This window comes from Magnolia sinica, chromosome 17 (genome assembly GCF_029962835.1).
Source record: "Magnolia sinica isolate HGM2019 chromosome 17, MsV1, whole genome shotgun sequence".
Lineage (NCBI taxonomy): Eukaryota > Viridiplantae > Streptophyta > Magnoliopsida > Magnoliales > Magnoliaceae > Magnolia > Magnolia sinica.
The window spans coordinates 47,758,907-47,783,597 of record NC_080589.1 but is presented as its reverse complement, the minus strand read 5'-3'; the positions used below and the strand labels follow the sequence as shown (position 1 = coordinate 47,783,597).

General features: G+C 40.9%; 2 protein-coding genes across 4 annotated transcripts in view; both read left to right on the top strand.

Annotated features, from left to right (window-relative positions):
- The window catches only part of LOC131230304 (putative ribosomal large subunit pseudouridine synthase SVR1, chloroplastic), a 38,522-nt gene extending 14,188 nt beyond the window's left edge, over nt 1–24,334 (top strand). Inside the window, exons 7-10 of one of the 3 annotated variants that reach the window (XM_058226159.1) lie at nt 9,772–9,922; nt 19,143–19,199; nt 21,058–21,113; nt 23,673–24,334. In XM_058226159.1, coding sequence (XP_058082142.1) covers nt 9,772–9,922; nt 19,143–19,199; nt 21,058–21,113; nt 23,673–23,748 — 340 coding nt within the window. In that variant the 3' untranslated portion in view covers nt 23,749–24,334. Of the gene's footprint in view, nt 1–9,771; nt 9,923–19,142; nt 19,200–21,057; nt 21,118–23,672 lie in introns of those variants that run through there. The other 2 variants (XM_058226161.1, XM_058226160.1) reach the window with 2 other exon arrangements.
- Nucleotides 14,232–15,695, top strand: LOC131230303 (uncharacterized). The gene is made up of 2 exons (XM_058226158.1): nt 14,232–15,390; nt 15,470–15,695. Exons 1-2 carry the CDS (start codon nt 14,238–14,240, stop codon nt 15,661–15,663), a joined length of 1,347 nt encoding a protein of 448 aa, XP_058082141.1. The 5' UTR covers nt 14,232–14,237; the 3' UTR covers nt 15,664–15,695.
- Nucleotides 24,335–24,691: the final 357 nt, after the last annotated feature.

The following is a 24,691-nucleotide window of genomic DNA, read 5'->3' as shown; positions in this document are numbered from 1 at the left end:
GAGTTTCGTGATATCTTTCCTGATGATTTACCAGATGAGTTTCCCCCTATGAGGGATATACAACACCATTCATGGCATCAAGAAATCAGGCAGAAGATCATGACTAGTAATGAACATTACACACTTTCTGCAAACCAACATAAACGGTTCAAGGAATTCAATGTAAAAGACTCTGTGATAATCCGCACCAGGCCAAAGCGGTACCCTTAGGCAGCCGTTTGTAAATTATACGTGCGTAGCGCCAGACCATTCAAAATTATAAAACAAAACGGTCTTAATGCGTATGTGGTAGATCTTCCACCTTCCATGGGAATTAGTTTCACATTCAATGTGGAAGATCTAGTTGCATTTCAGGGGACCACTGATACATTGTCCAGCCTGTCACCTAACCATCCTGATTCCGTAGACCTTTCCCTTGATCCATAGCCTGTTCATCAGATGCACATTCATCAGATAAATTTCACAATAGCATTCTTATTTAAATGCATGGATGCATGCACATGCTTACAGACCTGGGGATGCTCATCCAACTGGCAAAAAGGTCGCCCAAGGAGAACTAGCCACCTGAAAAAGTAATCAAAGGTACACCCTAAGGAGAACTAGCCACTCGGAAAAGATCATGCAACGAGGACACCCAAGGTGAACTAGTGATGGGGACATCATGCGCACATGCACGCCCCCCCTACGCATGTACGCGAGGAGGAGGCCCCCACCATCGATTTGGATCAATGACGACGTCCAGGGAGGGCCTGCTAGTTAGAGGACTGCGTTTTGGTTCGTTGGAGTAGACCTGATGGTCATGTGAATCCCACCATGAGTTCTCATGATCATGGCCCACTATTCTAATTAATCTAGTACTTTGGGTTTTGCTTATTATTGCTATTAGGAATATCATAGACAGTTTAGATTGCTTTGATTAGTTGTTATTTTTTATTACTTCGTCTCTAAGTAATTGGTTGCGCACATGGCGCAAGTTTTGGGGTATAGGGTTTTATTATAAATAGGCACCCCTTGTAATCTTTTTTATTCAATGAAGATTAATAAAATTGTTGCGTTTTTCTGCTCCTCTAAATTCTGGGTGCGAAACTCTCCCTTCCTCGAAGGACTGACCACCGTGGTGCGAAACCACACCTATCCTGATTCTCCCCCACCTTATTCCATCCATATTTCTCTTTTCCTACATTCATCTACGCTTCAAATCCATCTTTTATTGCAGCAGTTTTTCTCTCTACAACAGATTTCCAGAAACTGGCCCCGTAGGAGGGCTGAAACTTTGGCGGAGCACCACACACAAACCGTGCAGCAGATCGAGCTGATATTTGGGGGTTTTGGAGTCCACCCCTAGCCAACCAGGGCCAAGCTGGTCATTTTCTAAATAGTGGGCCCCGCCCCACACACGTGCGGCCGGGATCACACGCACGTGCATCTGGGCCATTGTTGTTGTCCACACGTGCGGTACTTCTTTGGTTCATCTCTCTCCTCTCTTTCACTCCTCTTTCACCCAAAATCCCTAAACCTAACCCTAAATTATTCAAATCCCCAATTTTATGCTTTTTCTTCAACCTTAGGGTTCCCCAAATTGAAATTTCTGAATCCCTTGGATTGGGGGAATTATTCCTGTGCATGTGTGGATGAATTTACCCTCCTTTGATTCTTGTTTGGTCTATAATTTTGATTGATCTGGTCCTAGCATATATAGGCCTGGATCCGCATAAGATTCCCCTTGATCAAGTGTTTGAACTTTTGCGTGGGATGTGGGATTTTGTGTAATTGTGTTTTGAACTAGTGTGATCTAAAGCCTTATTAATGCAGGGGCATTTTCACATCGGGCTCGAGTGGGGTAGCCCGTGGGATGCAAGGACATACTCGGAGTGGGTGACCCATGTGATTTGGGGCCCACGGGGGAGATCTCGTGTTCGAGACTCCTCACCGAGGGTGATTAATGCGCATTTTACACTGGGCTCGAGTGGGGTAGCCCGTGGGATACGGGGACACGCTCGTGGTGGACGGCCCATGTGATTTGGGGCCCACGAGGAGGGTTCGGCCGAGGTCCTAACTCATGCGATGTGAGGCCTGGGCTATGAGATAAATGGATTAATTCGTCATACTCTAACAGTTCGAGCTTTTAGAGCAAGTGGTTAATTGTCCTGCATCAAATTGGTATCAGAGCGGGAGGTCTCGTGTTCGAGATTCCTCACCAAGGGTGATTAATGCAGGGGCATTTTCACATCGGGCTTGAGTGGAGTAGCCCGTGGGATGTGGGGACTCACTCGGGGTGGGTGACCCATGTGATTTGGGGCCAACGGGGGAGATCTCGTGTTCGAGACTCCTCACCGGGGGTGATTAATGCACATTTCACACCGGGCTTGAGTGGGGTAGCCCGTGGGATGCGAGGACACACTCGGGGTGAGCAGCCCATGTGATTTGGGGCCCACGAAGGGGGTTCGGCCGAGGTCCTAACCCATGCGATGTGGGGCCTGGGCTATGAGATAAAGGGATTAATTCACCATACTCTCACAATTCGAGCTTTTAAAGCAAGTGGTTAATTGTCCTACATCAATATGCCAGCCAAGGACGTGTACGGGACACATTATCGCTTTGATTGAAATACTAGAGCTCCAGTGGAGGCTTTCGCAAGTGGCAAAGAGAGAATATTTGATTGGGCTAAACATTCTCCAGCAAACACATGGTTTTGATGGAGCCAGCTGTCATTATCCTTTGGTGGGACCAGTTCCACGGGGCCATTTGTCATAGCTTACCTGTCTTCATGGCTTGATCTCTGAAGCAATGGGTGATAGGGCTTTTGTTTCAAGTGCTACATGTATCGGCGAGTCATCATCTACCATGCATGCAGCAACACGTGGTTCAAAAGGTATAGATTTTAATATGTCACTCGTGTTGTTCCAACCTCGTGTGGTTGAGGATGACAACTCTCCACATGTCTCCAGTCTTAAGTGGCTGCATGTTGGAATTCGAATCCAACCTTTTAAATAAGGGAGGGGGAGGGCCCTTGTCTTCTCTACTTGCAAAGAATGCTTTCTATCCGAAAAGGTTCTATTCTCATGGTGCCGATGTAGAATCCAGGGGCGGTGGCAAGGAGATTGAGGCCTTTCAACCTGCAACTTCCTCTGATTCAATTGAAGAGTATGCTTTGGAAACAAGATCGCAAGGACTGGAAGGGGAAGATTTAGAGACACTCAACAGCGGACAACGTTGCTAGTGTTAACTGTTTCAATGATGCCCTTGACATTACTCCGTTGCAGGCTGCATGTAAGACCTGAGGCCCCGACATCTGGTTCATACACTGGATAACCGTTGACTGTAGGTCCATTGGCCCCAAGAATATTTTGACTTGATCAAAATGTTGTTCTGTTATCGAGCCGCAAGCCGCATTTCAACCTGATGTCCGAATTTTAATATACGGACTTAAAATTAAACAATCTAAAAAATGACAACTATGTCCTTATTTTATCTGGCAGTGGGCCATCATCGAGTTTTCAAAATCTGTTAGCTCCGAGAGCCTAACCGTTGTGACTGTAGTCGAGTTACGGAATTACTGGCGAAAACAGCATGTCAATATGACACACGGATTGTAAGTTATGAATAGATATGTACATATATATTTTGATAAAATAACTCAAATGACCTCGATTTTTTTAAAATCCTTGGAATGTTCAAATCACTTAAATAACATTTTTTTTTATTGTTACCATCAGCTTAAACTTCTCAAAAATATCACAAAACACCTCCCAACCCTTCTTTTAGACAAAAACCAAATTTAAAACCATTTTCAAGTCCATAAACATAAAAATCCTCTTTCAACAAACTCATTTCCAGCACTCTCTTCTAGCTTAAGTTTGAAGTTGAGAAGAAGAAGAAGAAGAAAAGGAAGCAGAAGCCGAGTTTGAAATCTAATCCTCTGATTGTTACAGGTGAGTGCATAGATTAGGAGCACGCATATATGTGCGTTAGATTACTTGAAAGCCCTATAGAAGAATAGATTTTTTTATATTTAGGGTTAGGTTATTGCTGGATTTTCTGAGGTAGTTGGTTAGGTTTTTGCTGGATTTTCCTTGTAAGCCCTTTAAAAGACTAGATTTTCTGATTTCATTGGTTAGGTTATTGCTGGATTTTCTAATTTAGTTAGTTAGGTTATTGCTGGATTTTCCTTGAAAGCCCTATAAAAGAATCGATTTTCTGATTTAGTTGGTTAGGTTATTGCTGGTTTTTCTGATTTAGTTGGTTAGGTTATTGCTGGATTTTTTGATTTAGTTGGTTAGGTTATTGCTGGATTTTCTGATTTAGTTGGTTATATTTCCATCGGTTTCTATCTTTGTCCCTTACAAAGTCCGCCCGCTACCTGTTTGACAAAACGTTTGAAAGAGTTATCCTTCCTCCTTTTGGTGTAGTTAACTCTTGAGAAAAAGCATGCTTGTGGCATGAAGTCTTATAGCGGAATGAATCCCGGATTGGATTTAGATTGGCTAAGTCATGTGCATATCATATGCATGGTTCATAGTTGTTGTATCATTGTATGATTGAGAGTGAATGATTCATATCATGGTATGGTGATCACAGTGGGTTGTGTTGCGACACACGATGTGTCTATGATTAGTATGTGAACCGTCTAGATACAGGATGCATTACATGAGACCCCTATGAGGAACTTAAATTCATGAGGAGACCATATGAGGAAGGTCGTCCTATGCTTGCCTTGAAAAAACATGATATATTGTGCTTGTGTGTGGACATATACATACGGTGATTGTAAATGCGATGAAACATACTTTGTTATGACTTGAGTTGGACACCACACCGGAAATGTGTAATTCAACAGGACATGATTAGAGGGTCCCTGGGTGAAAGTCCCTAAACCCCGATTGGTACCATTGGGAGCAACCAATGCTTAGACCGGGTGGAAGAACAGAGCGCTGGAATGCCGAAATACCAAAGTAAGCGGCGACTCCCACCAACGCGTGTCGATTGGTTGAGAGGTTCGACCTGACCTGCTTATGAGCAAGCAAAGATAGGTTGTGTGTGACGAGCTCGTAAATTGTCCGCTATCGTCTTGCCAGGCGACTTATGACTTCTCGCTGTTAGGCAGATAGTGAGGTTCAACACAAGTGGGTTAGACTAGTTCGGCTCAAGAATTATGTAGTCCCACCTCTGTAGTGGACCATAGTGGAAAAGCTTGTGCAAGTGAGTAGCAATCATATGCAAGTCCCACCTCTGTTTCAGACCTTGGTGATCCAATTGGGAAATGTGAAAATTTTGGAACATGTAAAGTGGCATCATGCGATGTATCTTTCTTTTATTGTTATCGGCCCAGTAGGCCTGTGCATGATATGAGCATGACATGAAACATGCATTTTCACTGCACACGCACTCACTGGGCTTAGTAGCTCAAGGTTTCCTTTCTATTTTTTTTTACAGGTAAGAGTAGGGAGCTGAAGGAGTAGAGATTACAGACTCCAGTTGTCCCTTCTGTCTTGTACATATCAGTGTATATATTTTTTGTAGTACCCTGTTATGTACAGCAGGTATAGTAAATATGACAGGGTTTATGTTTTGGTTTTGCCTTGATGTGCTCAGTTGTACACAGTAACACATGTTGAATATGATGAAATTTTGAGAAATGATACATATGTGTCGTCTTTACTTTCAGAAATCCTCCTTGTGGTGCCCCGCTTATGGGACTTAGTATGCGATAGTTGGAAGCCCCAAAATCGGAGTTTTATGGAGGCTGTCAACCAAAATTTGATGTATAGTAATCACGGATCACTGACACTAGATTTAGGGACGTGACACTGCGAGGGGATGGAAGAGGCTATGTTGGTGCATCATGAATACCTCTCATCAATGCTAGCTCTTGGCGACATGATAGGACCTGGCCGGTGATGGGGTAAGAACTGGATTGGTATTTAGATATGCTGGAGTGAGTAGGTAAGTTGGTTGGCTTATCTTTTGGGGTAGGTGATGATAATGCACGCACATTCATCTCCTTTGTGGAGGAATGGGGCAACCGGAAGCTCAGAGAAGACCAGATGCAGAGATTGAAGAAAATCCCGAAAGGATGGAGGTAGCTGGGCAAGCTGGAATGCTCTATAAACTACGATTACATCAACAAAATTGCCGGTGAAAAGAAAGGTAAGGGGGTTCGCATAGTTATCCAATGAAGATTCTATGTTGGACTGTTCAGGGTTGGGGGGCATCGAAAAGAGGTGCCATGTCAAGGAGGTATACAAGAGGTATAAAGCACAGATTATAACTCTTCAGGAAACAAAGTTGGACGGATTTGAACAGTTTACTGGATTCTTTGTGGGGGATTAAAAACAAAGGCTGGATAGTGTTGGATGCAGTTGGGTTGTTGGGAGGGATACTTGTGGCTTGGAACATGGACCTCTGGAAATTTGAAAACAGTTCACTCGGTTCCTTCTCAGTCTCCATTTCCTTTTAAGGATTTGCCATCAGAATTCAAATGGCTTTTTTATAGCAGTTTATGGGCCATGCAAACCAGATCGAAGACACCTATTTTGGTTAGAGTTAAACTCAATTAGAGTGAATTCTGTTCTTCCGTGGTGCTTTTGGGACGATTTTAATGTTATCAGATTTGCATATGAGATGTCGTTTGGCAGCCATATTACCAAAAGCATGAGGACTTTTGCAGAGTGGGTTAGCGACAATGAATTGCTTGATCTTCCGATGGGTGGGGCTAAATTCACGTGGTCCAACAGGAGGTTGCAGCCAGTCTTATGTCATTTACATAGATTCCTGCAGTCTCCAGATTGGATTTATAAGTATCCTTTGACCTTTTTGTGAGGTCTTCCTAGATCTATTTCCGATCATCACTGTATATTATTGGAAGTCTGGATTCGATACTCATCAATATGGCCCCACAAACAGATCAAAGTAGTAAAATTTACATGAGCTGCCGTTTCCTAATTATCTGACTTGCAAGGTTGAACTTTGAATGGTGGGCTTTGAATTTGAATTTCGACTTTTGAGGGGAGTTTTTTGGTACTCTGTCAGAGTATGATGCTTGATACACCATCACTCATAAATAATACACATGGCATGCATTTACTCAATGAAACTGATTAAATTATGGAACCCACTGTCATGGAGTTAGTCCCAAAATCAAATTAGTTGAACAATCCTAACCTCTAGTTCATGGGTACTTGTTTGTTGAAATGGTACCATTGGGGCATGATGTTGACTCTTCCTTCTCATATATGACACTATATAGATCTATCTGAACCGCCTAAACTGCGGGACATATTGTGGATAGACCATATCTCTAAGATCACAGTGGTCAATATATCCTAACCATCTGCATTAGACAGAACAGAGCCCAGATTGGGCATATCAGACCGTATCAGCTGATAATATCGTCGATAATATCGGTGTTGCTAGTCTAGCAACACCGAAACCCCCATTTTTTGTTTCTCTCTGGATTATCGGCGAAATATCGGCGATATCTTCGATAATCTTTGATTTTTTCCAACAAAATAGGTAAAAATGGAAAAATAAACCTTTGATTTCGGTAATACCTGGTTGATGGTTGATCGGAACTCAGAAGCAAAGAATCTCATGGGCAGCAATCGATAGCGCTCGTCTCGTGTGACTCACAGATACATGATTTTGGCGAAAAATCAGAGATTTCGGGAGATTGTTTGAAACCCTCGTCGAAAATTGCCCCTTTTCGCCGGAAAACCCTTTTCGTAGACAAAACCCTTTCTTTTTTCTTTTGTTTTTATTTTTTTTGCTTTTATGCTTCAGCAGAAGCAAACAGGCGCATGGTGTGCTTAAGCGTACTGAGTAAACTTTCTGGGCCCACCGTGACTGTATGTGATTTATCCACGCCGTCCATTCATTTTTCTAGTTTATTTTAGAGGTAAATCCCAAAATTAAAGCATATCCACAGCTCCAGTGGACCACACCACAAGAAACAATAAGAATAATGATTTTCACCGTTGAAACCTTCTTAGGCCCCACAGTGATGTTTATTTGTCATCAAACCTTTTGTAAATATAAAAAGTCATGGATGAAGGGTTAAAATAAATATCAGCTTGATTCAAAATTTCTGTGGCCACCAAGAAGTTTTTAATGATATGCGTTCAATTCACAAAGTTTCCTGTGGTGTGGTCTATTGAAGATTTGAATCTGGTTCATTTTTTATATCACACACTAAAATAAGCCTTCATATCTAATGGACGGTGCAGATGTAAGGTACATAATTCATAATGGGTCCCACAGTTAGGGATCCATCAGAAGCGGATGGGCTACTGTACCTCACACTAGCTATATAGCTGCTATAGGTACGTGTCATGCAAAGACCAGCACTGACGCTCCTCGAGCTCCGAGTTGTACGAACAGTTCAAAGGCGATCAAAGTTACGTTGGCCCCACAGTGATGTATTTATTATATCTACACCATTCATCTGTTTTTAAAGTTCATTTTAGAGCATTATCCAAAAAATGAATCATTTCCAAAGATTATATGGACCACACCATAGATAGCAGCATAGATAATGATTTTCACCGTTAAACAATTTTTAAGGCCCACCATAACGTTTATTTTGCATCCAATCTGTTCGTAAAAACAAAAATATCTGAATGAAGTGGAAAAACAATTTTCATATTGATCCAAAACTTCTGTGACCTTGAAAAGAGTTTCAATGGTAGACGTTCAATCCCCCACTCGTTTTTGCAGTGTGGTCCACTTAATAGTTATATCTATCTTATTTTTCGTCTAAAGGCTTAAGGCGAGCTCTTTAAATGGATTAATGGTTAGGATATAACACACACCTCATGATCAGACCCATATCACTTGCTGACGTCAATAGCTGGAATGAGGTGCACTAGCCAATTCACTTCCGAACTGCGCCGGAACGAAGTGAATTGCACACTGAGTAAAATGTGGGCCCATAGTAATTGTGTATTTGATCCAACTCAGTCCATCCATTTTATTAGATGATTTTAATGCACAAGCTAAAAAATGAAGCATATCCAAAGCCTGGGTGGACCACACCACATGAAACTGTGTGAATTGAATGTTTACTATTGAAAAATTTTTGGGGGCCACAAAAGTTTTGTATCAACATAATATTTCCGTTTTTTATTCAACCATGTCCCTGTGATCTTATGAACAGTTTGAATGACAAATAAACATCACTGGGCCCTATGAAGATTTCAATGGTGGAAATTATTATTACCACTGTTTCATATGGTGTGGTCAACTTGAAACTTAAGATAAATTTATTTTGGTTATTATTAGAGTAATTTCTTACGGAAATGTATGCTTTTTTGGCCCCATTAAATGAAAATTTATTATTTAATGCATTTTTTTACAAATTTTTAATTTCTAAATATGCAAATATGTGTATTTAGGCATGTCTTGAAGTTTCATGAAAAAATTTCACTGTTATCATATTTTTCTCCGAATTTCCAGTTATTGGTGATATTATCGGCGATAACGATATATCCTAACCATCTGCATTAGACAGAACAGAGCCCAGATTGGGCATATCAGACCGTATCAGCTGATAATATGGCCAATACAGATGGGTTTCGGTGGTGATCGAACTGATACACTGAAAGGGATTTTAAACCATTTGTATCCTTAATGTAAAAAATGGGACTCACCAGCTGCTAGTAGAAAATGGGATTCCCTAGTTGCTGGCTAATGTATCAATGCCCTTGACTTGCAGCTTTCCAGCTTTGTTCTTTCATTCTTTTGTGTTTGCTGAATCCTAATATTCTGCATTTGCAGATACATTGCAGCTATAGATGGTAGCGTCAATAGGCGACACCTAGTAGCGATCAGTGAGGGCACAATCATTGAAGGCATCCACTGTGTACCAGATTCTGTGGAATTACTGCCAGCACAGCCAGATATGTCAAGGCCTCGACTTCGCATTGTGGTACATACAACTGTGCAAGGATTTCTTGTTTCTTGTTATGTATCTTTTTATTCCTTTATGAAATGAATTCTGGCTTACATGATTTAAATAGTCTCTCCTTGAATATTCTACTTGTATATAGTGCATCCATTTCTATTCATTAGTAGCCCATCTGGTCATTGTCTATGCAATTCATATGAAAAGCAACAAGCATAGATTAGGCAGGATTTATACTGTGAATTGGATATATGTTTGACAAATGAGACTGCACATATAAGGGCCAGAGAACCAGTAATATACTATAACGAAAAGGATGTCTTCTGATTTGAGCTCTCTTTGCAAATGGTTAAAATTCAAGGCATGTGAGTTTGGACTTTTTAAATTTGGTGCTCTAAGAGCAGTTAGGCCTATCTTGATTTGTTGCTAAATAAGGAGGAGTAGGTGATTCCATCTAGTACAAGGCTTGAAACTGAAATGGATCTCTAATTGAATTGAACTGTTCCTAATTAATGTATGATAATTAATGGAACTCTTAATTACGTGGTGGGTTAGCATCTTTTGTTAATGGAATTACTTTATGGACTCTTTCATAATCTCCACGTTGCATGCTAACATTAAATCAAGTGTCTTGCATCAAATTTGGTATCAAAGGCATAGGTTTAGCATAGGATTTTTGTGTTGCACTTAGGATAGAGTCATATTTAGGGTATAATTTACATATAGGGTTGTTAGACCATACATTACATATAGAAACTATATTCATCGGCCGATATTATCGGTATTGCACCACGACGAGACGAAACACCCCCGATAACACCCGGAAGATACAAAAAATCCAAAACTTTAGATATCGTACGATATTATCGTTGATATCGTGCGATATATCGTCGATATCGTGCGATACATTGTCGACATTGCCGATACAACCCACCCCGATTTAGATATCGCGGTATTTCCGTCTCCATTATTGTTGGAAATCGACAAACAGAGTCACGGACAGTCACAGGTGCGTTTGCAGGGGACTCACAAGTCCCACTGTAGCCAACAACCCACGACGATAAAAAGCCGATGCCGTAGGTGGTGGAGAATAAAAAAAATTTTGAATTAGAAAAAAAAAAGAGGGAGAGAGAAATCGGAGACATACCTGTAGCCGTAGGCTATAGCAGTGATCGGAGGTGGGCCATTCGACAGGTAAGTAGCCTTCTCCCTCTTTCTTCGAATTTTTCTTGATATTTTCTTCAATTTCTCGGTTCCTTCGCTGATTGGAGCGTGCCTGTGCGGATTTCTCGGCGATTCGGCGAGAAATCAGGCCGGATTTGAGGAAACGGAAGAGAAATCCTCTCCGGAACCCTCGCTGCGTGAAGGAGAGGGAAAGCTCTTGCGACAGATGGGGAAAATGAAGGAGACGTGCGGGAGGGGTGAAACAGGGATCGGCGCATAAGGTGGTTTACTGAGCACGTTCTTATCATACTCAGTAAACTCAGTTGGGCCCACCTGTAATGTATGTGGTCTATCCACGCCGTCCATCTGTTTTCCCATCTAAATTGAGGGGTTTATCCCAAAACTTAGAGAGGGGCAGTGGATCATACCACATGAAACAGTGGTGAAACTGATTTCCACCGTTGAAACCTTTCTGGACCATACAGTGATGCTTATCAGTCATCTAAACCGTTAATAAGATCAGATAGACGTGGATGAAGGGAAAATATGAATTTAAGATGGATCCAATCATCCAAGACTTCTGTGGCCAAAAAGGGTGTTTTAACGGTGGATGTTCAATTCAACTGTTTTGTAAGGTGTGGCCCATTTAAACATTATATATGGTTTATTTTTGGGCTAAAGCCCTGAAATTATCTAGTAAAATGGATGGACGGAGCAGATAATATACATAAATCGTGGTGGACCTCAAGAATTTTTTAATGGTGAACGTCACTCTCTCCACTGTTTTCTGTGGTGGGGTCCACTCGAGCCCTGGATCTGACTTATTTTTTGGCTCACACCCTAAAATGATCTATTGAAATGGATGGACAGTGTGGATAGAAAAAATACATCATAGTGGGACCCACGTAACTTGGTGACGTCACTTGAGTAGCACGCATAAACAGGTTGGATAGTCCACGCAACACCAGCGTTGGATTGTTGAATCTACCTCATTTTTGGTATTTGGTGTGGGCCGACCTATCATCCATGCCGTTCATAACGTCATTCCTACTAGGATGAACTGAAAACACAAATATTAGTCTGATTCAAAGTTTCTATGGCCCCACGAATATTTCTACTGTGGAAGTTCAGTCCTCACATTTTCGGCCCACTTGAATATTAGATCCTGCTCATTTGTGGTCTCATGTCCTAAAATGAACTCACAAAATGGATGAACAGTATGGATTTCTCGTGAACATCATGGTGGGCCCCACTTAGGTTCCCGTGCAGGACTTGCTGTAAAGAAATCGGATTGCGTGCTTAGTTACTCAGTACGCTATTATCGTACTAAGTAAACTCTGTTGGGCCCACCGTGAATGTATCTGGTCTATCCACGCCGTCCATACATTTTTCCATCTTATTTTCGGGGTTGAGACAAACATTTAAGCATACCCAAAGATCAAGTGGACCATATCACAGGAAACAGTTGGAATAATGATTTCCACCGTTGAAACCTTTATAGGGCCCACAGTGATGTTTATTTCTCATCCAACCTGTTCATAAGATCACAAAAACATGGATGAAAGAAAAACACAAACATAAGCTTGATCCAAAACTTCGGTGGCCCTCAAGAATTTTTCGACGGTAGATGTTCGATTTACACTGTTTCCTGTCGTGTGGTCCAGTTGAACTTTGGATATACTTAATTTTTTTGTGTAAATCCCTAAAATTATTTGATGAAGGGGGTGGACGGAGCGGATAAACTACAAAAGTCACAGTAGGCCCCACAGAGTTTACTCAGTAGGCTTATCGTAGTGAGTTACTCAGTACGCAATCCGCTTCCTGCTGTAAAAGGCGAGCACTGATGCTCCTCGAGCTCCAGCTGTACGAATGGTTCAAAGGAGATCAAAGTTACATGGCGCCAAAGTGATGTATTTATTATATCTACACCGTTCATCTTTTTTTTTTAAAAGCCCAAACCATCTGTTTTTCAAACTATAAATGCATTTGATCGGTCCGGTCCATCTTTAAATATCCAATTTCATCCGTTGGTTTGGACTCCAATGTTGTTTCTGATCATCTGACAGCCACATTTTTTCAATGTTCAAATCATCAAATCAATGAGAATTTTTCACTATGGTCATCCACAATGGGGCCCACAGTGTGGACGGTCCAGATTGTTGTTTAAGCTTGCCAACTACAGATGCCTTCCAAAAGTAACCAAGGGCATATACCATAGTATAATCCATTTCATGATGCGAGATATATCAACTTTTTATATTAAATATGGTTACCTTCGGAAAAAAAAGGAAAAAGAAAAAAAAGAAAGAAAAAAAGAAAACAAGTTTTTCCCATCTATTTTGAAAAAAATGCTCCAGCGCCTTCGGAGTACTGTAAGTTATAGTACTTCTAGTTGCACCATGATACTTGAATAGTCCAATCTATTGATCTGTACCGTCCATTAGATGCACAATACATGTCATTGAATACCATGTAAAAATCACACCAATCGGGCAAATCTAAGCGTCCAATACCATGTACGTGTGGATGGTGCTCTATGGACTATTCCTTAAAATAATCTAACAAAATGGATGAGTGTCATGGATATACAGCACATGCCCCAAGGTGGGCCCTAACAAGTACTAATATAATATTATTTTACAGATAAAATATGTCGGGAGGAAGAGGAGGTAGGCAACCTGATATAGGGTGGACGTACGGTCGGCCCATTCCCGATAATCGATTCGGGAGTATATGTAATTTATGTGGCCATGTATCGAGGAGTGGTGGGGTAACCCGCTTAAAGGAGCATTTAGCGGGAGGGTATCGCAATGTTGTGGATTGCCCGAAGTGCCCACAGGATGTGCGAGAACAGATGAGGACCATATTGAAAAAAAATGTGAAGACAAAAGATAAACGACATGCACGGGAGAGAGAGATTAGGGAGGAGTTGGGGCGGCCACCATATGCAGGTGAGGATGATGTAGTGGATCTCGATAATGATGATGATCCCGAATATAGATGTGCAATTCAAGAGTCCATACGGGATCAGTGGGAGAGGGATCAGGATAGGAGGTGGGACACAAGTAGGCCTAGATTTGAGGGGTCTATCCATGAGCGTGGTGGGGGGAGTGGAGCAGGGGAGAGTGTTAAGGGTGGATCAGGGGAGGGTAGTAGGCGGGGAGGAATATGGGGCATGGGCAGGAGTAGTAGCATGCGGGTACCGGATCTACCTTCAGATCCGAGGATGTACAAAGAGGCAGGAGGGACACAAAAGAAAATAAAGGAGATGTTTAGTGGAGGGGATGTGAGGAAAAAAGTTGAAAAATTTATAGCAAAATTTTTTATATACGATCAAATCCCCGCAAATGCCGCAGCAAGCCCGCACTTTAAAAATATGATAAGTGAAGTGCAGCGTGGGGGTGAGGGTGTGCAGCCTCCCACACCCGCCCAGATCATGGGAAAATACTTGGATGATGAACATGCAGAAATGAAGACATACATTGATTCGTATCGGCAGTCATGGGAGATGTACGGCTGCACCGTCATGTGTGACGGTTGGACCGGACCGACGAAGATGTCGATTATAAATTTTATGGTCTATTCCAGGGGACGGGCGGTGTTCCTAAAGAGTATAGATGCGAGTAGTAAGATCAAGGATTTTAACTACATTTACAAACTAATGCACAACGTCATGCAAGATGTTGGGAGGAGAAATATTGTGCAGTTTGTTACGGATAATGGGAGTGCATTTGTTAAGGCGGGGAAGGATATTCAGAGCAAGTATCATATGTATTGGACCCCCTGCGCAGCCCATTGCATCGATCTCATGCTGGAGGCGATCGGGGATAGGCCATCGGTGAAGACTGTAATTACTGATGCACGGCTCATCACAAACTTTGTATACAACCACAGCTGGTTATTAGCCGCAATGCGCGAGAGGTGTGGTGGGGATATAGTGCGCCCCGGAGCGACGCGGTTCGCCACAAATTATATTGCCTTAAGTAGCCTTCTCAAACACAAACAGGGGTTACGAGAGCTTTTCGCCTCTCATGATTATGTAGAATGGAAAAAGAGGTTGACAAAAGTAACCTATAGAATTGAGGAGTTGGTGCTGGGAAATTCATTTTGGGATAAAGTGCGTGGTGTTGTGGGTATTATAGAGCCTATTTATGTGGTGTTGAGGATGGTGGACAATGAGACAAATCCGTCGATGGGGTCGTTGTATCCGTCTATACAGCTGATGAAAGAGGCTATCATGGTTAAAGCTCCCAATGCATATAAGTGGGTGCATGCAATAATAGACGATCGTTGGGAAAGGACGCTTTCTCACCCACTACATCAGGCTGGTAAGTACCTATATGGATTTTTTTTCCCATATGCAATAATAAACGAGGGTTGTACTAATGTGTATATGTTGGCTTTCAGCGTATTTCCTAAATCCCAAATACCACTATGGCCGGAACCTCTTCGAAGATAATTCATTAAAGAGGGTTGTGTATGAGGTGTACGATCACTTATTCCCCGACTGTCCGGCGAAAGGCACCTTTGGTAGTGAGGTAAATATGTTCCGCATTTACATTCTCCTTATCTTCATCTCAATCATTAAATACTTATTCTAGTTGCTATACGCCATCAACAGATTGTTAAATTACGCAACGCAATTGGGATGTTTGGGTGTCACCCTGCGGTGAAGTCAAGGAATGCCATGATGCCAAGTGAGTCACTGTAGTAAACGTAACTTTTATATTATGTTGGAAAATCTAGGATAATGAAAGAATCTTATGATATGCAAGCGAATGGTGGTCCATGTATGGGACTGACTGCAAGGTTTTACAATGACTGGTTGTCCGTGTATTGCACAGACAGTGTCCTAATCACCCTGTGAAAGGAATTGGAGTACATTCTCCCTCATACATACAAATAAACGTAATAGAATAGGGTATGAGAGGCTTCAGAAGCTAGTGTATTGTCACTACAATATGAAGTTACGAGAGAGGTTGCTCCGCTCGGAAGGAAAAAGAAAAGCACAGGAAGACCCACTGGACCTGATGACGGTTGGACAGCATGCATATGTTGAGAATGCGGAGGATGACCTAGTTTACCAGTGGGTTAGGTCGGATGACTTAGATACCTCGGATGGGCGACCAGAGCCACATATTGCACCAGAAGCAGAGACACAAGGGATTGATGTTGACAAACATGTGAAGCAGTAGAGGTCTTCTGATGATGCATTCAACCCATTAACGAGGAGTCCGGAGGGCGGCCGCGCGATCACTATCACGCGGGATACGTGGCGGGAAACATTATCGACACCGAGACCGAGTCGAGAGTGATGCAGAAATGAGTCCGGTGATGATGATGGCGGCGATAAGGGTGACGTTGACTCTAATAACAGTAAGGACGATGATGGTGGTGGTGGCGGCGACGCGGGTGGGTAACAGAATAAGAGGCCTCTTAGTCCTTTTACCGGGGAGGAAAATTTCGATCATTCCATATACGACCTTGATCATGGTTCTTGTCCAGGAGAACCACGACCCCGTCTTGTTGACAATAAGACATGCACACGTCAAAAGTTACTGCAAAAAAAGAAGACTGATAAACTTTCGGATTTTGAGGAGCTGTTGGCAAAATGCATGAGGGACAGAAGTGTTCGTGGCAGGCGAGGTGGCTTTAGATTTGAATCACGAACGAGGGAGGAGAGCTCGTGTTACAGGCCACAACATGAATCTAGATCACTAACACTGGAGAGTAGCTCGAGTTCTGTGCCACACAATGGACATGGATATGGACCTAGTGGATATGCGACGAGTAACTCCAACAGTTATGGCACATAATTTTTCAACCCTGGTCAGGAATTCAATTCTGACTATGGGCAATGATATGAGCAGTAGTATGGATATGACCAACAATATGGATACCAGGGAGCTTCATATATGCCCTTCCCAGATCCATATCAATTACAGACTGTGACGATTACGCAGTACCCACGGATGAGTGTATTGATTCAGTTCGGTGAGGATGAGTACCAGCGTTATGTCAGAGAGTATCTTAACTAGTACCACTCTACTATGACCTGGGCACAATATTGTCGATTTGTGGAGCAGCAGTACTATACCCAGCCCCGTCGAGATGGAGATGATGATTACGAGCCACCACACAACTCTATGTGGGTCTAGACCACAACTAGTCCCCATCATTGATATGTATATTTCTCAAATTTTACTTCTTCAGTTCTTCTTTTGCTTTTCAATGAATTGGTTGTGTTTTCATACATGACTATAATATATTTATAAATAACATACATTCAATTTAAATATAGTTGCGTTAGTTCAATTAAACATCGCATAACTTAGGACCCTATACAAAGGAAATTTATCATGTGCATCTTTTTTTTTGAGATGTTATGATTTAAAAGTGTGTATTAAGGGCCTTTTTAACAATCCCCAAAGTTTCATGAAAAAATTCAACCATTTTCCCAATGTTTCCCCATGTTTCCCAAAAAGTGCGATAAACTATGCGATACAAACGATATATCCCGTGCGATAACCGATACATATCTGTATCCCAAGGGTGTGATACATTGTGCAATACCGATATTTCGAACACTGGTCCAGATGACATTGTCATTTAGGACATCTATCTTTGTCTAGGTTAATGTACATGTTTACAATGTCCCATTGCTGAATTTTCAGCTTGCGTTCTCTATATTACCCTTGCCAAATTTTTAACATAGTAATCTCAGGTTGTCGCCTTGCTGAATTTTCAGTTCGTAATTTTCAGATTACACCCTTGCTAAATTTTCAGCTTGGTACTTTCATATTGCCATTCTGCTTTATTTTCAGGGTAGTATTTCAGGTTAACAGCTTACTAAATTTTCTGATTAATGTCTCTAGTCTGTTCAATTTGATCTCTAGGTTGGTTTTGTCTTTGTCATAACATTACCCTAGGGTCTAGGTTTTCCCCTAAGAGTTACTTTGTGTATGCCTACTCGTTCTGGACTTGGTTTTGGCCTACATCACACTCTGAATCTAGAGCAGATTGCCGAGACCCTTAATGCTATCAACAACCATCTAACGGCCATTGAAGCGCACAATAGGACCACCACAACTCAATTGACCATGACCAATGCGCATGTCAATCAGCTTCAAGCCTCCCTTCAGGCCAACCCCTACACTGGGGAAGATGTTTAATCACAAGCCGAGAATCAAATTGGAGTTGAGACTGTGCCACTTACAATTGTTAGTCGTGCCTTAAGCCAAATTGTAGAAAGTGATGATTGGTGCAGTAATTCATTTTTTCACACGTATGCCAAGTGTGGTGGCAAAAACTGCAAAGTAATCATTGATAGTGGCAGTTTCATTAATGTGGTCTCTGCTAGCATCGTGGACCGCTTAGGTATACTAGTCATTCCTCACCCTTAGCCCTATCGAGTCTCCTGGGTTAATGTGTCTTCGATTCTGGTTTCTCAGCGTTGTTCCATTCCCATCGAGTTTGGTTTTTATACAAACACGATGTGGTGTGATGTTTTGCCTATGGATATAGGTCACATAATTTTGAACAGGCCTTGGTTGTATGACAAGGACGCAACAAGTGTTCGAATTATCTCCGATATTATCAAAATATCTCTGATATTATCTTTATCTCCAGCTCAGTGATACCGATAACACTAGTAGTATCTGAAATTAGAAGTTTTATCCTTCCATCAGGCCTAGTTTTAATTGATTTATGTGATTTCTTAGTATGCAGGCATGTGATTTAGATTAAACCAGATTTTATTTCCTATTTGTTTACTCTTAATTACGTGGTAGGTTAGCATCTTTTGTTAATGGAATTACTTTATGGACTCTTTCATAATCTCCACATTGCACGCTAGCATTAAATTATGTGTTCTGCATCATTTCATCTTCCTTTTAAAGTTGTTTATGTGTTTGTTTTCTGCCTTTAGGAATGTATCTTGTCACCTTTCAGATTTTCTATTCTCCCTTATGTGTTGGTGCTTATCTTTTATTCTTTAGTTCAATTTGAAATACATGGATGTGTAGAACTGAATGTTTTTTTGAGGGTTCTTAAAAGTAACTAGTTAACATGTTTTGGATAGGTTCATGAAGGGAGAAATCATGAAGTTCGTGAACTTGTAAAAAATGTTGGGCTTCAGGTTAGTTTTTGGTTGATTGATGAATTAGTTGCATTTTATGTTTTCCAGAATTCAGTTTGCAGTTTTCCTCAACGACTGCTTGCATGGATTTTTGTTAATTAATACAATGTGAGCACTAATAGTTGAAAAATCTTGATAGAATTGTGTTCTTGATGAATGCATAGAATATAGAATGGATATAATGGTGTGGTATTTATAGATTTTTCCAGTCCATCTAGGAAGACTCTAGAAATCTTCTCATGCTTATCTAGTGGAATCCTATCAATCTTCTGAAATCTATTAAAAAGGTTTCCTACCTAAGCAGCTTCTCAAATTACGGACTACTATAATACCATCTGTTGACGGCTACATGGTGCTGATCTTGGAGAAGGCTCTTGTAGATGGGTCCAGCCCATTACATAAAGCTTCTTATATTAACTCATTTATGCTTTCTATTCACCTACTTAGGACTTATTCTACTGCTATCTTCCTACACCCTCATAATGTGTTATTCCCAAGGAAAAATAATGGAAAATAATAATCATCAAATGATGATTTTCATGAGAACTATTGAAACATGGATTCCAGTTTTGTGTTCTTGTTTAGATAGAAAGTGGAATTCTCATATCCCTCTCACAGTACTCACCTAATTTCTTGTGCCAAGAATTCAAATTATGGAAAAATGGAATCCACCCTTTTCTTTGCTATCCAAACAACACAATTTGTCACATCAAAGAAAAACCCTTTTCCTTTCCACTTTCTGGCATGGAATCAATGGTTTCCAAACATGGCCTAATATATGTTGTATAAATTTCGTGTAACCGACTCCATTAGTTGGCATAAGGCTTTGATGCTGATGATGATGATGATATTTGGTATCGATTGAGTCATGCCAAGGTTGGTTGGGGAATTATTTAGAGGGCGGGGAAAGGTTCCTTCCAGTCAGATGGGAGTTGTCCTTGGGAGGGTGATCTAGCATGCTATTCTTTCGACCATCTAGAAAGAAAGGAACGAAAGATTTTATAAGACGGATCACACCATTTTATCAATCTTAAGGAAAATATCCAAGTGATCCTTTGCAAGTGGGGCTGGAGATGATGCCTTAAAAGGGGTTCCTGTCTGATCTTATGTGAAATTAGCATGTGCCTACTAATGGTATTAGCAGAAAGCAATAGAAGTAGAATGATGCTCTTCCCCAGTGGGTGGTGGAAGATTAATCTTGATGGTAGCTCTACAGGCAATCCTGAGCAATATGGAGTGGGAGGCGGTGGTAGGGATTAGCATGGGGTGATCAAGTTTGTGTTCTCAGGCCCTGTGAGGTCAATGCTTCCATTCGGGCTGAGTTGGAGGCTATCAATACTGGGCTGAAGATATGGAAGGATAAGGGTGGTGATGCCAATCATATCATTATTGAAGGGAATTCTTAGTCCGCCATATCTTGGGTTTCCTCATTCCAAGTTATCAGCATTGGGAATGATGTGTCATTGTAAAAGAAATTGAAGGCTTGCTTTCTGGTTTCATTATTTCTTTCAATCATATCCTTAGGGAGGTCAACTCTTGGGGCGATGCGCTTGCTAAAGAGGGAGCTTCTTGTGAATCATTTTGTATTGGTGATACATATATATTGCCTTACTGGACGGTGGCTCCTTTACTTTTTTTGTTTTAATAAATTCAGTTGCTTATAAAAAGCAATACATATAAATTCTTTTTGCTGTTTTTTAAAATATCATTTAGTTTTCCTCAATATTTTGGCGGATATAGGCCAATCATTTAATCATGTTTTTGTACTTAATCCTGCTTTTTATCTCCTTTGGATGAATTAGTTTGCATCTTGAAAATTTTCTTCTGTTTGCTAATTCCATTCCTAAGAATTGACCAGATTCATTCTCTAAAACGTGTGCGCATAGGTGGATTCAGGCTTCCATCAGATCTTGGGTAATTGCAATACTATTAATCATAGTTTTATTTCCAAAAGATTTGTCTTTTTATCTATCAGAATGTTGAGTTCATTTTTGTTGCTAAATTGTTTACATTGTATATGTATACACACAAATGGTAAGAAAAATATATTTAAAAATACTAATATTTGAAACTATTTGAAATAGGCCTATTCATATACCACATATCGCATGGTAGGAGGGCATGGTGACTAATATAATATCTGTGGTGCAAGCTCTATTGGAGCTGCCGCTAGTGCAGATCTTGGTGATAATAGCAAATATTTAAATGGGAATTTTGAAGGCAGAAGAGAAGAATGGCTCTATATGAACAACACTTGGACATGCATTAGTCGATCCTTAGAGATCAGAGAAGCTCATCAAAGAGCATGTACCTTGTGGACTTTGAAAGGAACTTTGAAAGGGGGACTTTAAGCCAAGACGTGGTGGATGATGAAAATGTTAGCCAAGTCCCGGGATGTCGTGCATGTGTGTTGGTGGTTAATTTTGAAGGAGGAAAAAGAAAAGAAACTTAAAGATAGACTCAAGGAGTGTTACAATGTTGCTATCTTCAAGGTAATATTTGCCTCCTACGAGCAATCATATCGGTTTGCAAGAGGTTTAACAACAAATTCGCCCCTTGTATACAACAAGCCCAACCTTTTGATCATGTGAACAATGCCCTTCAACGTCTAAGATCAAAGAAGGCACCCACTGAGCTCTGACCATTCAAATATGTCCTGACTTGAGCTTTCAGAATTCTGTTATTAATAATCCAAATTCTGAAATAGATACTTTTGACATTGTAATTTGGAAAATGGGATAAGAGTTTTGAGAACAGGAAAGAAGGGTTAGAGAATATGTAGAGACTGCACAAGGGGCTGCTTTTATATAGAGCCCGGGTGGGGACTTTGTGGCCCAAAATGACCATTTCCCAATGTGGCCAATGGGGCTGGTTTTATTCGGTCACTCTGAACAATCATAATCCATAACAAAAACCACTTTAGGTGCCTTTTCAGGTGTTTGCAATATTTATAAATTCTAACACCACCTCAACCCCTTTAGCTGCCTTTTCAGGTGTTCTCAATATTTATAAATTCTACCACCACCTCAATTCGAACTCAAGTGGTTATGTTGATTAATACATCATGTGGCCATTTGTGACCACACTTCAATGGCCTGTATTGCACCCAATGCAATCAAACAGTTTAGATCAAACTTTGCAAGATCCAACCCATTATATTGCACCTGATCAACCCAGGGGAACAATTCAATAGCCAGATCAGCTTTGATCACTCAACCAAAGGTCTTGATCAACCTTGTATAAATTTCAAGGCTCCTTTGTTCCTTGTGACAATGCATATACATGCAAAGCGCTCCTCAAGCACCCTTGTTCACTCACACACCACGTCGCCTCAAGCGCCTGTGCACCCACACCTTCTCACACAGGTGCAAAGTACATTAGGCACACACACTAAGCACTTTATGCAAGAAAAATAGGAAAAGGGGGTCTTTATATGTCAAATAATCTCCTAAAACACTTCAATGTGGTACTAAATATATGAGAAAATGTAGATTAGACAAATGACAAAATCAAGACCTTTCAACAATAATGTTAAAAAAAAAAAAAGACCTTTCAACAAAACAAAGACAACTCACGTAATGATATTTACAAAAATGCCGTGAGTCCATCTAAAACCTCTTTTGGGTAATAAAACAAACTATGCCCACCCTGTCAGTATTAGTTTCAAGAGCCCGGGTAAAAGGGGAACCTTGATTTAATGCAAGCAGCTGGTCATATAACTTCTGCCAATATACCATTTAGGAGCCAACCCCAATTTTGTTGGGAGAAAGGCTAAACATGATTATGACTTGCGATGTTAATATTCTCAAAGCCAATTGAGTCAGATACTACTAGTCTCATCACCATCATTATCATCTTTTCCTTCTCCTAACAATTTGGAGTCAGCTGTTAAAAGGCAAAAGTTTAAGATCAGCTGCCCATCAAACATCAACCTTCCACTTTTACCCAGGTTCTTCGAAACCAGCTGTGGAAAATCTCACAATGAGCACACTCGCATGTCAGGAAGTCCCACATAGTACTAGGCTCCATTCCGAATAATTCAAGAACACTCTAAAGGGTGAACAAGCAAAAGTAGGTGCGTGGAGGGAGAATTGGATGAAACTCGATCCAAGTTACAGAAAACTGAGTTGTACGTTAGGCTCAAGTCATTCTTCAAAATGGATGAATCGTCTGCTTAAAATGGAACGAGCATATCTAGGCCTATTCATTTAGTATTTTATGTCAGTGAACATGTCATTACATAAATTTTTTTCAATGCTTTCATATGTATTTTCATTTTTGCATGCAACCACTGTAGCAGCTTTCCAGTGATTTGAATGAGTATGCACATGTAGATGATGTTAGATGTGAATATTTCTAGTATGAAACTGGGAACAATTCACAGATCCTTTATTTCTCATTTTTGTTATTCTAATGCTTAGACAATTTATTTTATGTTTTCCTCTCCTCTGATGATTGATTTTGTGATTTCAGCCTTGGAAAGCATGTTGAACTAAAACAAGCAGACCTCAATTTGTTGGTGAGTGGGAAGGTTCAAACAAACGCTTAATCAGATGGGATTCATTGTTGACATACGTACTTTGAGGCTTGGGAGCCCAGTAGACACCTTTACCATGCATACATGCCCACCTGTAGAAGTATGTTGCACATCTGAGAAGTGCATGAGGTGCTCCCACTGTGAAGATCGCTTGCAAATTAATTACAATTGTCCACTCATTAGCTGGACCACATGAACAATGGATGTGGACCGTCAGTTTTTTTTTAACCTTGTTTTCCTAAACAATCAGTTGCATATATTGATCTTCATGTTAGGGGCCACCTTGTGCTCTGATCAGATGTCCCCATACAATAGCCAAGCCTGGAACACGTGTGCATGTGAGGGTGCATCCAAAGAGGGTGCCTGTGGGACGAGGCAATCAGACATCTTTCATCCTGGCATGTGCAGCTTCTTATCTATGATTTCTGCAGAAGACTTGTTTATTTAGCAACATATCAGTATCAGCAAGTAATTCATGTCAGGCATGGTAAATTCCCAAGTCACCATGTTTGGCTATGCAGACTTAACTCAAGAAGTCGAGGCCTTCCATTCCATTCATTTGTAACATTTTGCAGGACTGGTATTATAATGGAAAGTTAGAGGTGTTTTGTAGTATATACCTTGTAGCTGACTTGCATGGATTTTGGCCCAAGCATTGGCCTACTATTGTTGTATTAGAATCCAACCAAAGGCAGACTAAAGAGATTTCAATGACATACGAAATGAAGTTTGCTCAAATATTTCCCGATGTATTCCAATGTGATACGTCATGACTATCCTTTGAATCGGATTGTTTTCCAATTATACAAACTGTTTGTATGGTGAGTGCCAACTTGTGTGGTAGACGTGCACACACACAATCTAATAAAATTTTCTGACATCCCCACCCAAGAGGAGCCCTATGACATAAACAGTTTGGGTCACTGAAAAAAAAATCCAATTCCAATAGATAGTC